Genomic DNA, 14151 nt, shown 5'->3' with positions numbered 1-14151 from the left:
GCAGTCTGGCCACATCAGACCGAGAGGGAGGGGGTTCTGGGCCCAGCTCTCTTTCCCGGCCTCTCGGGTACCTGCTCTGTGGAGGCCGAGGCCTGGCAGCTACTTTCGGGCCCTTACCAACGTTGCATTTGATGGAGAGCCTTCCGCACCCCACGTGTAGACCTAGACCCCTGGAGAGGGACCGGCCCTTGAGGGGGCTCTGATCCATGGATTTAGAGGGTGCTCACAGCAGCCATAGATAGAGCCAGCCTGTGGTGCTCCCACCCACGATTCCTGTATTTCCTCTTTTTTTTTTTTTTTTTTTTTTTTTTGTGGTACGCATGCCTGTCACTGTTGTAGTCTCTCCCAGTGCGGAGCACAGGCTCCGGATGCGCAGGCTCAGGGGCCATGGCTACGGGCCCAGCCGCTCCGCGGCATGTGGGATCTTCCCAGACCGGGACATGAACACGTGTCCCCTGCATCGGCAGGCAGACTCTCAACCACTGCACCACCAAGGAAGCCCTTGTATTTCCTCTTAATAACAACCACACTGGCGTTTAAGTGAGCCTGGCAAGGCTTACAAATGCACACATAAAGATTACCAACTACCTTCCCCAGAGACGCACGAGGGAAGCTGAAGCTAAAACACCCCGTGAGGGCTTACCTGGTGGCGCAGTGGTTGAGAGTCCGCCTGCTGATGCAGGGGACACGGGTTCGTGCACCGGTCCGGGAAGATCCCACATGCCACGGAGCGGCTGGGCCCGTGAGCCATGGCCGCTGAGCCTGCGCGTCCGGAGCCTGTGCTCCACAAAAGGAGAGGCCACAACAGTGAGAGGCCCGCGTGCCGAAAAAAAAAAAAAAAAAAAAAAGAAAGAAAACAAAAAAAACACCCCGTGGTAGGTAGAGGAGAGGACGGTCACAGCTCATCCCCCTGTGCCGTGTGCCAGGCATGATCTGAGCACTTGTACACATGCTTACTTATTAAAATACTTCTCACAATCCTATCAGGTTGGGACTACCATCACCCCGCGTACAGACTGAACAAAAGGAAACAGAATATGGTGTCCTCCTTGTGTTCCCAAAGCCCGTTAACTGGCAGAGACAGGACTTGAAGGCCACAGTCCGGCTCCCGAGTCCATGCCTTGCTTTACAGCCTCCAACTTCTCACGCTCATTCCTAGAGCCACCTGGGAAGGAGGAACCAGGCAACTAAAGACTGGGTTTGAATCAGACTCCACGTCTGACCAGCCGCGTGATCCCGAGCAGGGGCCCTCGCCTCGCTGAGTCTCAACCTGGCTCCCTTGCAAAATGCGCACATTAATGGGAACGTCAGCCTTCAGCAACGCTGTGACGAGTATCAGTGTAGCATGTGTGAACGGGCTTTGTAAACTCTGGAGTGTTCTGTGAGGTATAAACTACCCTCTATTCTCATTAGAGGGAATTCATTTCATAACCTGCTCCCGGCTCTTGAACTTTGCTATGCATCCAGTCAGTGCTGGATGATCTGGAACCAACAGCTGGTCTATTTATGGCTGAAAACCCACAGGTCATAGGAAGACAGCAGCACCCGAGCCCCTGGGTGGCCACAAAGATAAGGTCCGTGTCTCGAGGACCGATGACATGGTGGTCACTGAAGGAACAGGCCCCCTCCTGCCCCTTCCACTAGTGACAACGGAAAACCTTGATTTCCCCAACACCCCGATCCAAGATCAACCCGACTCTTTGCCCAACGTTGGAGAAGTACCGGCGTGTCCTGCAGGCCTGGCTGGCCCCCTCTGACTGTGTGTTGCCTCCTTCCACAGATCAGTGCCCTACAGCAAGGCTACAACCAGGTGGTGTGCCAGACCCTGTCTGAGAGAAACTTAGAAATCACCTCCCTGAAGCACGAGGCCGAGAACTTAAGGAGGGAGGCCGCCATCACGTCAGGTGAGACCCTTGTGCATTCAGGCCCCAGAGCTTCTGCCCTCCCCCTGCAGACATCACCAGTCAACCAGCGCACCTGTGCCCGTGACCTGGGTGCAGCCTCAGGGATCACCCGTGTCGGTGCATTAGAGTTCTCCCTCAGTGGAGGTTTCTTGCCACCCAGTTCCGAGGGCAGGGCCTGGTAAATATTTGAGAGAATGGTATCTCTTGGCTACAAGATTTCCTGAGCACTGGCCCCACCAGGGAGAACACAGGTCGCCTTGTGGCTTGGGTGGTTCCACAAAGCAGCCTGAGTGCAAACTAGAGCATGGACAAAATGGGGTCACTCCTTTAAGGCACCCATGGTCTCACCCATTTCAGCCGAGTGCACTTGGGCCCAAGGGAAACCATTTTCTAATTTGATCAGAGGTGGTTCCCTGATAAAGGGCTTCGGTTGGGAGAGGGGCAGCCAACGCACAGCTGTGGCTGAGCTTTGATTCCCTGGATTCCTTCATTGCTTCCACATGTTTCTTGAGCTCCTACTAGGTGTCAGGCCCCGTTCCAGGCTACGGGGAGGGAGAGCCAAGCAAGACAGTCAGATTCCTGTACTCACAGATTTGGGAGGGGTTGACAGACAATAAAAGTAAATGGATGAATAAACAAGCCCACTTCAGAGAGCAGTGGTGCTGTGGAGAAAATAAACTGTGTGTCGTGGTGGCCAGCGCTTCAAGGGGGGAGGCCAAGGGGGACCAGCTTAGTGGGTGTGCAACCATGGAACTCAGGTGGGACTTGAACCCGTGGGCTGGGACTCGAACCCACTCAGAACCCACTATCTTTTAATCGAGATCACGCATCTGGTCTCGGGACTTAATAAAGCTCAGGTTCTTTATGTCTCATGCAGAAAGAATTCAGTGAGAGACAAAGTAAGAAGTGGATTTCTTTAGAGAGAAACACACTCCACAGACAGAGTGTGGGCCATCTCAGAAGGCTAGAGACCCCCAAATATGGGGCAGTTAGTTTTTATGGGCTGGGTAATTTTATAGGCTAATGAGTGGGAGGATTGGGACAACTCTAATATTTTGGGGAAGGGGCGGGGATTTCCAGGAATTGGGCCACCACCCACTTTTTTTTTTTTTTTTTCCTGTACGCGGGCCTCTCACAGTTGTGGCCTCTCCCATTGCGGAGCACAGGCTCCGGACGTGCAGGCTCAGCGGCCATGGCTCACTGGCCCAGCCGCTCCACGGCATGTGGGATCTTCCCGGACCGGGGCACGAACCCGTGTCCCCTGCATCGGCAGGCGGACTCTCAGCAACCGTGCCACCAGGGAAGCCCCACCACCCTCTTTTTGACCTTTATGGTCAGCCTCCGAACTGTCCTGGTGCTGGTGCGTGTGTCATTTTGCTCATGTATTACAATGAGCCTGTAATGAGGCTCAAGTTCCCCTGGAATTCGAATCTTACGCCCCCTTGGACCTAGCCGATTCTAACCAGTTTATGCTGTATCCTCCACGGCTATGTCCTTCTTTTAGAGTGGACCTGTTTCAGGTGGGAAAGGACAAGCCAAGGGCAAGCGAGGCTGCGTGGAGTGAACAGAGGATTGTGGGGCTGGGCAGGGTCGGGGGGTCTGGGTTTTTATTCCAAGGGTGTTGGGAATCCAGTGGAGTTTTTTAAGCCGAAACTGACATGCCTAGAGACCTGAAGAGGATGGGACCACTCACAGACGAGGGGAGGGAGAGAAGCAGGTGACAGGGAGGAGGCAGTGAGCCTCGGAGGGGCACATCACTCTGAAGGCAGCCAGCGTGTAGCAGGAAACATGCCCACTGCTGTAGAAGCCAGGCACAGCATTGAGTCGCACGTGAATCCGCATCTCTGTATGAATCTGTGCTTTTCTTCTGCCTCACTCTGCAACTTAATCACACCCAGCCCCACCCCCTGCTGCCCCCAGGTCTCTGCTTATTCTCCTCCCTCACTTGGGATGTCCTCAGATATTTTCTGAGCACCTCCCCCAGGCTAGGTGCTGTTCTGGGCACCAGGAATGGAAGGATGAACTCGCTGGTCCTCACCTTCCTCCCGTATGTCGGCCAGTGAAACCTCATCCAAGCATCAAGCCTGTCTCAGATCCCACCTTCTCCGATCAGGGAGTCGGACAGACCTGGGTTGGGATAATGCTTGAGATGGGCTGGACCCACTCAAAGTGTGGCAAGCCCCAGAGGGATTTCCAAGTAACTGAACTGTGTCCTGGAGGCAAAGCTCATTTTTAAAATGAAATTCTGGAGCATTTTGTACTTTATTTCATAGACATTCTTGATTGAAACCTACCACTAAAACTGGGCCTGATGTTCTTTTAAGAAAAGAACCGTATGAGATAACCCAATACCACTGCATTTATGCACCCTTCTTCCCACTTTTATTCAAAATGATACTACAATGCAAGAGGGAAGAGATATGGGGAGATATGTATATGCATAACTGATTCACTTGGTTATAAAGCAGAAACTAACACACCATTGTAAAGCAATTATACTCCAATAAAGATGTTTAAAAAAAAATGATACTACAGTAATGGAGGAGTTATCTATTGCTGCATAACAAGTTACCCCAAAATGTAATGGATAAATCCCCAACTAATATTTATGATCTCACCCAGTATCTGTAGTTCAGGAATTTGAGAGGAGGGTGACTTAGTTCTCATGAGTTGCAGGCAAGATGTCGGCTGGGGCATAAGTCATGTCATCTAAAGCCTCGGGGGGAGCCGGAGGATCCCCCTTCAGAATGGCTGCTCATGTGGCTATTGGCTGGAGGCCTTAGTCCCTCAGCACACATGCTTCTCTCTATGGCTGCTTGAGTGTCGTCACGACACAGAAGTTGGCTTCCCCCAGAGTGAGTGATTGGAGAGAGAGCAAAGAGGAGGCCACAGTGTCTTTTATGACCCAGCCTGAGAGGAAACAGTCCGTCATTTCCACAGTATCATATTGGTGACCCATGGCAGCCCTATTCAGGGTGGGAGGGGCTACACAAGGCATGAATTCTAGGTGGTAGGGATCATTGGGCCCATTTTGGAAGCTGGCTGCCGAGAAAAATCATAGGTGCCATGGAACAAACATAATTTAGCCACTTTGTGTTCTTGGGACATACCGCATCATTTGACCCTTACAATAACTCTGTGTGGGACAGACAGTGGGAGGTGAAATAGCTTGTCCAAGACCACCAAGCTAATAAGTGGTAGAGAGGGTTCCAAACTCAGAGGACTGTGAAACCACCCACCCCATCAATAGTGTCCAGCAGTTCCCTCTGCCACACGCCCGTCTCCTGGCCTCTGGAGAAGAATTCCTGGACCTTCCCTGTGCTGGGCCTTTGTTCCCCAGGCCCATGGTGTGGCCTCTCCTCCCGGCTTTGCCTGGCCTGTGCCCACAAGGGGCCCCCAAAGGCTTCTCCTCTCGCTGGTGCTGACTGCCCCTCATTCTCACTGAAGCCTCAAACCCTGTTCCGTGGACTTTGCTCTCATTCCCATTCCTGCTCTGTGACCCTTGGAAAAAGCCTCCCCAGTCCTAGGAGGGCACCGGTGGTGGCCCGGGCTTGGAAAGTCTTGTCCAAACGTTGGCTGAGAGCCATGGTGTTGCCAATAATCCTTCCTGCCTCTTTCACCTCCATGAGTCTTTTGTTTTGGTTTGGTTTGGTTCTTTTACAGAGATGGTGTCATCTTTGCAAAGAGATGTGTTAGTAAAGGATGGTCAAGTTCAACAACTACAACAGGAGGTGAATCAACTGAAAAGTGAGAACAAAGAAAAGGATCACCAGCTCGAAGCCCTCAGCTCCAGAGTGAGTGTCGGGTCATCAGCAAATTGTAGCTGCGAAAAGCAGACACAGTGGAGTCACATGACACACGGTGGTGAGATGAGGCCAGTGCCCAAGGACACAGGGAGGGTAGCTGCTGGGCAGGTGGCCAACTTCTCTGAAGCCTTTCAAAGGACAGTGTGTATGTGGCTCAGAAGAAGCATAATATATTTTCAAATCCAGCAAAAATTTTCTAACCCCTATTATAAATGAGTTTGTTTAATCCCAGCAACAAACCCACCTATGAGCATATACTGCCATTGCAAAGTTTAACATTAAACAGAATACGATCTCTCTGTGAGCACGGATGACCACACAGCTGCATCGTGGTCCCAGAACCACTGGTTCTCATAATTGTCTTCAAAGCAGAACGTTTGAAGATCCAGATGCAAACACGCAGACTCTCATTTCTTCCTTAGACTTCAGTGTGTAGAATGTCTCTATGGAAGATGAACGAGGTAGGCAAGCAAAGAGCTTTTTACATGTAACTTTGACTATTTGCAAATCTTGCCTTCAATGCTAACTTTAGAATCCTGCCCCTATAGGATAAGATTTCTCAGTATTTGCATGATGTGCCTGTTTCTGTGAGTCAAGGTAAAACCTCAAAGCTTTCATCTCAGGTGGCAACTCAGATATTCCCAGAGGCTACCCGATAGCTAGGTCTGCATGGGGGTGGGGTGAGAACAGATCTTGAGGTTCCAAGGAAAAGGCACAATAAGTAATACCTGGTACGTGGTACCATACCCAGTTTGGAGCTGGTGAAAGGCACTGCACGAGCTTTGGGATCAGACAGACCAGGGTCCAATCCCAGAGCTTTCTTTTATTGTAACTTATTTGGCCTCCATTTCCCCATCTGTGAAATGGGGATGACAAAATCGTTTTCCAAGAAGTGGGAGGCTGGTTTTCGTTGTGCTCTTCTGCCTCTGCCCCGGGTCAGCTGCCTGGCCAAGCCCTCTGCATTCGTTTCACCCAAGCAGAGTGTCTTCCCAGGCATGTGCTATAGCTGTTTAATGTGGTGTGTGTGTGTGTGTGTGTGTGTGTTGGGGACGGGAAGGGGATGCAGAGCTGGTGCTAAGTAGAAGGAATCTGCAAAGACAGCACCTGCTTGGCTCTTCTACCTCCTGAAATGCATTTGGATGATTTATGTCCCCGTTTCCCCTTCCTCGTTGACCTTGGAATGAGGTCCCTTCTCCTCTAGACTGTGCTGGCCAATAGCACAAGGGCTCGTCACCACCAAGGGTACTGCTCTTATGAACATTTGAGATGCCTTTTTTTTAATGACATACATCATGTGTGTTAATTTTAGAAAAATAAGTAGATGACATTGAGAAGAAAAAATAAAAAGAGAGGAGAGGAAATGCTACCTTGAGAAATCAGTGTTAATATTTTCATGTATGTTCTTCCAGTCTTATTTCTATATATTGCCTAGAAATCAATCAATCAATCATTTTATAGTGAATTTATACTATGCACATTTTTTAAATTTTTAAATGCTTACTATTTTCCCGTGCTAATAAATCAACGCTCTTATCATTCGTCTTAAAAGCTACATACTTTCTCCTGGATGTACCCAGTGTTATAAAGTGGTCTGCTGTTAGAAACAACACTTGGGTTGTTTCCTCTTTTTTTTTTTTCTTCCACTGTTACTGACAATTCTGTGAAGAGCATCCTTGAAACTACAGATTTACTTATTTCTCCAGTCATTGTCCTTAAGGTACATTCCTAAAGTGGGAATTGCTGGGTCAAAAGAAGGCACATCCATCCTTATGCCCTTAATGCCTGTTGCCAAGCCGCCCTCGGGCAAGACAGCTCCGTTTACCCCTCCACACCAGTCGGGGCAGTTGTTTCTTTGAGATACAACCTGCACAAAAGCCCTAAGATGGACCGGAGCTCACTGGCTCGGCCCCCTCCACCCTCACCGGTCACAGCGTGAAAACATCCTAATTCCTGCACCCTAAGTACCCAGACTCTACAAAGCTGGATTTCCCCTGCAGTGAAGTTTGCTGGCTTTTGAAGAGGAACTTAGATGCTCTATTCCTCAGAACTCAGGAGAGGGGTGAACTGGGAAGGACTGCAGGATCCCGTGCTCCCATCACACAAATGGTCTCGCCTCTCAGTATTCAGAGGTGTGATTGGGTTATACAGCAGGAAACACTCCTGGGCATGAACACAGGTACTTGGGACCCCCAGCCAAGCCCCCGTGGCCTTGTCCTTTTTCTCCACAGTGCTCAGTGCTGAAAGAAGAGTTACAGAAGGAAGATGCCCAGAAGGAGAACTGGGAAGCCCAAGAGAAAGAGTTAAAACTCTGCAAAACCGTGCGTTGAACCTCCTGACCCCTAGGTGTCCACTGAAAGCCTAGATTGTGGCCTTGAGGGTTTTGGAGGGGTTCCTTGGCCCATTAGCTAGCACAAGCTCTGGGGCTTTCTGGGTGTTTGTCTGTTAATGTAGTCTCCTAATTCTTTGATTTGCTGGCCTCAAAGAGATGGGTGAAAAGACCATGGAAAACACACTCTCCCCAGATTTTCTGGGCAGTTGGCTCAAGGCCCCTCATCAGGTTTCCCCTGGGGAAAGGGACGGGAGGTGGCCACCGTATGCTGCTAGAAATTCACCGTGGTCCCTACCCCTGGACTTGTGATGCCCAGACTTTCATGATCCACTGTCACAAGTTTTATCACAACCCTGAACACTGTTATTAACACAACTCTTCTTGAAGTATTTTTGCTTAAATACATTCAATTTTACAACAATTCATAAAAACAAAATAAAAAGCAAATGTATCACTGGCCTTGTATGGAAGGTGAACATAAAAATTAACACAATGAAAAGATGACCACTAAATGTAAATGTTCACCCCCTGTACTGGCCTGAACCCTCGTGCACATCACCAGGCATACGTTTTCCATCCGTTGGGAAGGACGGTGCCTGGGACGGGGGCAGGAGACATGTGTTCTTCTCCCTGTCAGGAGCACACTTCTCTGCCTCAAATGAGAAAAAAGAAAAATGTCATTGTTCTTTTCTTCCAAACTGTGCCCATTGTGTCTTCCAAACAGCCCTTATTTAGATTGAACTCAAAAATGTGCCCCAAGGAAAGAGACTCTAGTGAGTGGATAGGTATCTTGTACTGTTTAATCCAGGATCCATGCTGATCTTCAAAAGAAACTGAAATTTTCCCTCACCCAGCACTTGCATTGCATCCGTTGAAAGAAAGTCTACTTTGCCTCAAATACCTGGAATTGTCCCCCAAGGGAAGGAGTTAAGCGAATCCCAGACTAGGTTTCTGCCTTAATGAACCGGATGAAATGAGTTGTGAAGTTGACTTCCCTGTTGTTGGAACTCTTTCAGCAAATCCATGACATGGAAAAAGAAATGAGGAAGCTCAGGGTGGAGCTGAAAAGGAGCAGTACCGAGCAGAGCCTGATCTCTATGACGCTGCGGGAAAAGAGCAAGGTATGGCAGGGACAGGTTGGCCTGGGAACCTCTCTGGGGCCAGCACTCCACCTGCATCATCTCTGTTCATCCTCACAATGACCCCATGCGGTCTATACTGGTATTAACCCCACTTTACAGTCGGGAAAACTGAGGCTCACAGAGGTGAAGGAAGTTATCCAAGTTCACTTGCATAAAGTAGTTGTGGCAGAACTTGAATCCAGGTCTGCCTGACTCCAAAGCTCCTGTGTGTAACCACAACCCTAGACTGCCTTCAGGTCTTAATTGTGAAATTATCTAAGAAAGAATTGATCCATTAAATCAAGTTTGCCAATGATGTTGTTCCAACTTAAATTCTCATATTGATTTTTTTTGTCTTTTTGTTCCATCATTGAGAATGTTTTTAAAAATCTCAACATGTTTGTCATTTGTGTGTTTCTTCTTTTAATATGAACGATGTTTGCTTTATATATTTTGAGGCTGTGTTACTAGGTGCATATAAATTTAGAATCCTAATACTTCCTGTAGAGCAAAACTTTAGATCATCATGAAATGTCCCTTTTCATCTCTAGTAGTGTTTCTCCCTTAACGTCTCCTTTGTCATTTAGCTTCACCACTGGCTTTATATTGGTTAGAGTTTTCATACCATATCTTTTTCATATGTTCTCTGTCAATTTTTGTCTTAAGGTTTAGACATATGCCTTCAAATAGCGTATCATTTTTACAAAATCCAGTTTGACAATTTTGACTTTTAGTCCATTTATATTATGTAATTACTCATGTACTGGGGTTTAAATCTACCTTCTTGCTCAATACCAGTTGTACCATCTGTGGTATGTTCCTTTTTCTCTCCTTTCTTGCCTCCTTCTGAGTGGATGGTTTTCTCTTATTCCACTTTCCCCCTCTATTAGCTTGGAAATATTTCACTTTTTTACTATTCTTTTAGTTATAGTAAGACAATAGCTTTCATCCTTGACTCACCAAAATCACACATTAATTAAGTTTTTCACTCTTCTACTATTCTCTTAGTAGTCATCCTGAAGACTAAAAAATGCATTCTTTTTTTTTTTTTTTTTTTTTTTTGTGGTACACGGGCCTCTCACTGTTGTGGCCTCTCCCGTAGTGGAGCACAGGCTCCGGATGCACAGGCTCAGCGGCCATGGCTCACGGGCCCAGCCGCTCCGTGGCATGTGGGATCCTCCCGGACCGGAACACGAACCCATGTCCCCTGCATCGGCAGGTGGACTCTCAACCACTGTGCCACCAGGGAAGCCCTGCATTCTTAACTTACCAAGAGACAATAGTAGTTGATAATTATGCCCTTCTCCTTGACAGTGCAATGAGTTTCAAACACCTTAACTTCACTTACCCCCTCCAGATTTATAAGCCATTGCCGTCATTTTCTAAACTCCTCTTGATACTTAAAACCCCACAAGACATTATTAGTGTTTTTCTATAGTCAGTATCATATCCACACATTACCCTTACTGTTGCTTGTCTTTTCTGCATCTCTGATCACCCACCTGGGTTCATTTTTCTTGTGTCTGAAGAATACCCTTTAATGTTTTCCCTCATTATGGCTCTGCTGATGACAAATTCTCAAATGTGCCTGTGTGTCTGTCTGGAGATGTATATTTAACCTTCATTCTTAAAACACATTTGACTGCGTATTGAATTCTACAAGGGCAATTCTTTTCTTTCAGCACATTAGATACAGCATTAGATATGTCACTATTGTCTTGTGGCTCCTATTATTTCTATTTAGAAATCATCTGTAAGCCTAACTGTTGTACCTTTGCATAATCTGTCTTTTTCTCTGGTTGCTTTTAAGATTGTCTTTTCCCTTGATTTCCAGCAGTTTTATTATGGTTTATCTAGGTGTGGATTCAGTTTTATTTACCTCGTTGAGTTCGTAGGGGCTTCTTGAATCCCTGGCTTGGTGTTTTGCCTTAGTTCAGGTGCTTGGGCTCTGTACCACACAGGCAGTGGGGAGCTACTAAGGCTTCTGAACAAGTGACTGATGCAATGACATTCGTGGACAGTAATCAGGGTGAAAATGATAGTTACAGTTTCTCACGTACTAGGAGTTACCTTGAACATTTCACCTCTTCATCTTCACAACAGCGCTGTGATCTAGAATTCATCCTCTCCATTTTACAGATGAGAAAGTCAAGGCTACCAGTTACTAATAAAGTAACTAGCCCAATGGCACAGTCGGTTTTGTCTGACTCCAGGTTCGTCTGACTTCAGTTACCCTGGCGTAGCAAACAGCCACATGCTACTGTTTACACTGAAATTAATGAAAATTAACTAAAATTTTTAGTTCAGTTCCTCCGTCACACCATCCCCATTTCGAGTGCTCGATCCCCAGATGTGCCTGGTGGCTGCCGTATTAGACAACACAGCCTCACTCAGAGTACCTGTACCGTTGCAGAAAGTTCTGTTGGACAGAGCTGCCTTACAGCTGGGTAACTCTCACAGTACCGTTAAGATTGCACTGGAAGAAACTAAACTCGAGGCGAGGAGGCCACTTGTCACAGTCCAGCTTGCATGTGAGAGGGGTTGGAGGACAGGCATGAGACCCCTGAGTGTGAGAGAGGGAGCAGGGCGGCTGTTGAAGGTGACTCTGAGGCTTGGGGACGGGAACGGGGGCTGTTCATGCAGAGCACAGATAAGGGCAGAGTCCAAGGCTGGACTTGGCTTTTGCAGCATATGAAAAAGGCTGCTGACATAGAAGTCAGAGCATGTTTAGACCTGGGAGAAAACTAAGGCCCAGAGAGCTTAGATGACTTTTCCAAGGTAACGGAGCTGGGTAGAGGCTCTTCCACTGGACCACACTACTCAGAAGAAAGCTCTTAAGGGCTTTTCTGGGTCTTTTATTACATCCCTGTGATCCCCCTCTTCAGATCCCTAAAAAAACAGCCTGTGAATTTGTTTCAGCACAAAAACTTTCCATTTATTTACGAGAGTTTGCCTCATTTCCTGTTAGTGCCAGGGCCCAGGGCTCAGCAGGTGCATCCAAGAATTGAGCAGCTGCGAGGCCTACACTGGCCAGCCAAGGGTAGCGTGGAGCTCGCCCAAGCTTACCGTGTGTTGACTGTTACCCAAGCAAGGGGGGAAAAGTAGGCCAGCTTCTCCACTTTAAAGGCCTTCCTTTTCAGGCTGCAATTCTTAATAGACATTGCTTTGGCAAGCCTCCAGAGAGGTTACCACCAGTGAGTGTGCTCAAAGTGGTAACGACAAACAGTTATGATAATAAACCCAATCATAACATTTCCAAGTACCCATCACGAGTTATTAGAACGAGACTGTACGGCGGACATTCCTGTCCACCTTTCATAGGTTACAACAGTACTTAACACTCTCACAGAGCCCTTAAGCACTATTCCAAACATCAAATCCCCACAATGACTCTATGCATTGATACTAGTATCATCATCCCCATTTGACAGATGAGGACACTGAGTCACGGAGCAGTGAAATAACTTTCCGAGTGTCGTACGGCTTGTTAGGGACCGAGCTGGGATGGGAGTGTGCGGTAGAACATAGTTGAGCCCCGGGTGCAGAGCTCGGCCCTTTCCCGTAGGGGGCAACTCCCTGTGAGTTTGCCTCCACCCTGTGCATGCCTGTGACCCCTGCTGCTGGGCTGCAGCTGTCCCTACCCCTCAGGGACTCCCCCACTGCCATTAGCCCCCCCAGAAGAGTTTCCCCAGAGGGCATGATGATCACATTAGCAGCAAGCCCTCGGTTTCATCATCCTTTCAGGTTGAAGAGAAGCTTCGGCAGGATTCCAGAAGGAAATTGCTTCAGCTGCAAGAAATGAGGAACAGAGCAAACCTCATTAAAGCCAATTTGGAAAGGGCAGTAGGTCAGGTAGGCGTGCTGCAGAGCCCCTTCACGGGCCCGTGCTCTCCAGGGAATCCCGCACCCAAGCGGCCGGCAGGGATGAATGAGGAGGAAGACGGTCTGCCTTAGTTCACCCGCTTATTTTCTATACGAAGAAGTGTCTAGAAAGAACTAGAGCTGAGATTCTATCTAGATCTAGAGTCTGAGCTCTTAACCACGATGCTCTACTACTTCGCTATTAGTTACTAAGCTAAGCATCATTTTTCTGTGTTTTGAAGAAAGTTTCGTGAACTTTTGTCCCGCCTCCAAAGGTAGTGGAAATGACTCCTGCGTTAGTCCTGTCCCCCATCAGCTGCAGTTCCCCTTCCCCTCATTTCAGATGAAGATCAACAGTTCTCGGGAAACTCAGCAGTATTTGCTGCAAGAAGAGTTATGGCAGCATCTGGCAGAGAAGGGGAAGCTGACCGAGGAAAGGCTACAGCAAGAGGAGAAGCTGAAAGCCAGAGTCAAGTGGCTAATGGCAGAGAAATCGGTAAGGTGGTCCCCGTCCTTCTCTTTACTACTGGAAACTGATGAAATGGGCTTTCCTATGAGAAACAGAGGGCACGTACTTAGATGGAGGAATCTCAGCAACTCCTTGTTGGGAACTAAATTAATTAAAGAGGGTGAATGATGTAGGAGGAATTAACATGAAGCTTGAATCCTAAAACTCAGAGATCAACTTGAAGATCAACTTGAAGAGGCAAGGTTATTGAAATGTCTAGAAATGGTACTTTGTTTATATACCGCAGCTGATTTTATTGATACAAATCCCAGTCGTTACTGCGGGTCCTGGTTTGTGTCTCAGTGAGTGCAAGACCAACCAATAGTATTTCAGTCTTTTGCTTTCTCTTCATGCATATCAGGGGAAACACATGGCCAAAACGGCTACTTACTTTTCCAGAAACCAGCCAATTAGAGGATACTTTACAGTGGCACCTCTCAACTCAAAGGTGTCCACGGATCATATGGGGATGTTGTTGAAATGCAGATTGTGACTCAGCAGGTCTCGGGTGGGGGGAGCCTGGGATTCTGCATTTCTGAACAGCTCCCAGCTGGTACCGATAGCACAGCTCTGCAGACTACATTTTCAGCCACAAAGTCTTAGAAGAAGGTTTTCCCCAAGT

The 14151-nt window shown here is 47.9% G+C and overlaps 1 protein-coding gene and 1 pseudogene across 2 annotated transcripts in view; both read left to right on the top strand.

The window, feature by feature from the left end:
* LOC309808094 (forkhead-associated domain-containing protein 1-like) overlaps nt 1–13275 on the top strand; it is a gene marked incomplete at both ends in the record, with an annotated part of 70490 nt that extends 57215 nt beyond the window's left edge. The window contains 6 exons of the mRNA XM_082628096.1: nt 1781–1904; nt 5568–5698; nt 7939–8028; nt 9056–9160; nt 12905–13012; nt 13264–13275. Coding sequence (XP_082484222.1) covers nt 1781–1904; nt 5568–5698; nt 7939–8028; nt 9056–9160; nt 12905–13012; nt 13264–13275 — 570 coding nt within the window. The remainder of the gene's footprint in view (nt 1–1780; nt 1905–5567; nt 5699–7938; nt 8029–9055; nt 9161–12904; nt 13013–13263) is intronic.
* The window catches only part of LOC309808912 (centrosomal protein of 78 kDa-like), an 823590-nt pseudogene that overhangs the window by 370408 nt on the left and 439031 nt on the right, over nt 1–14151 (top strand). The window lies entirely within an intron of this gene.

Source organism: Mesoplodon mirus (assembly GCF_964341445.2).
Source record: "Mesoplodon mirus genome assembly, chromosome: 7".
Lineage (NCBI taxonomy): Eukaryota > Metazoa > Chordata > Mammalia > Artiodactyla > Ziphiidae > Mesoplodon > Mesoplodon mirus.
Note: the sequence above shows the minus strand (reverse complement) of the source record. Positions and strands in the feature narration are given on the sequence as shown.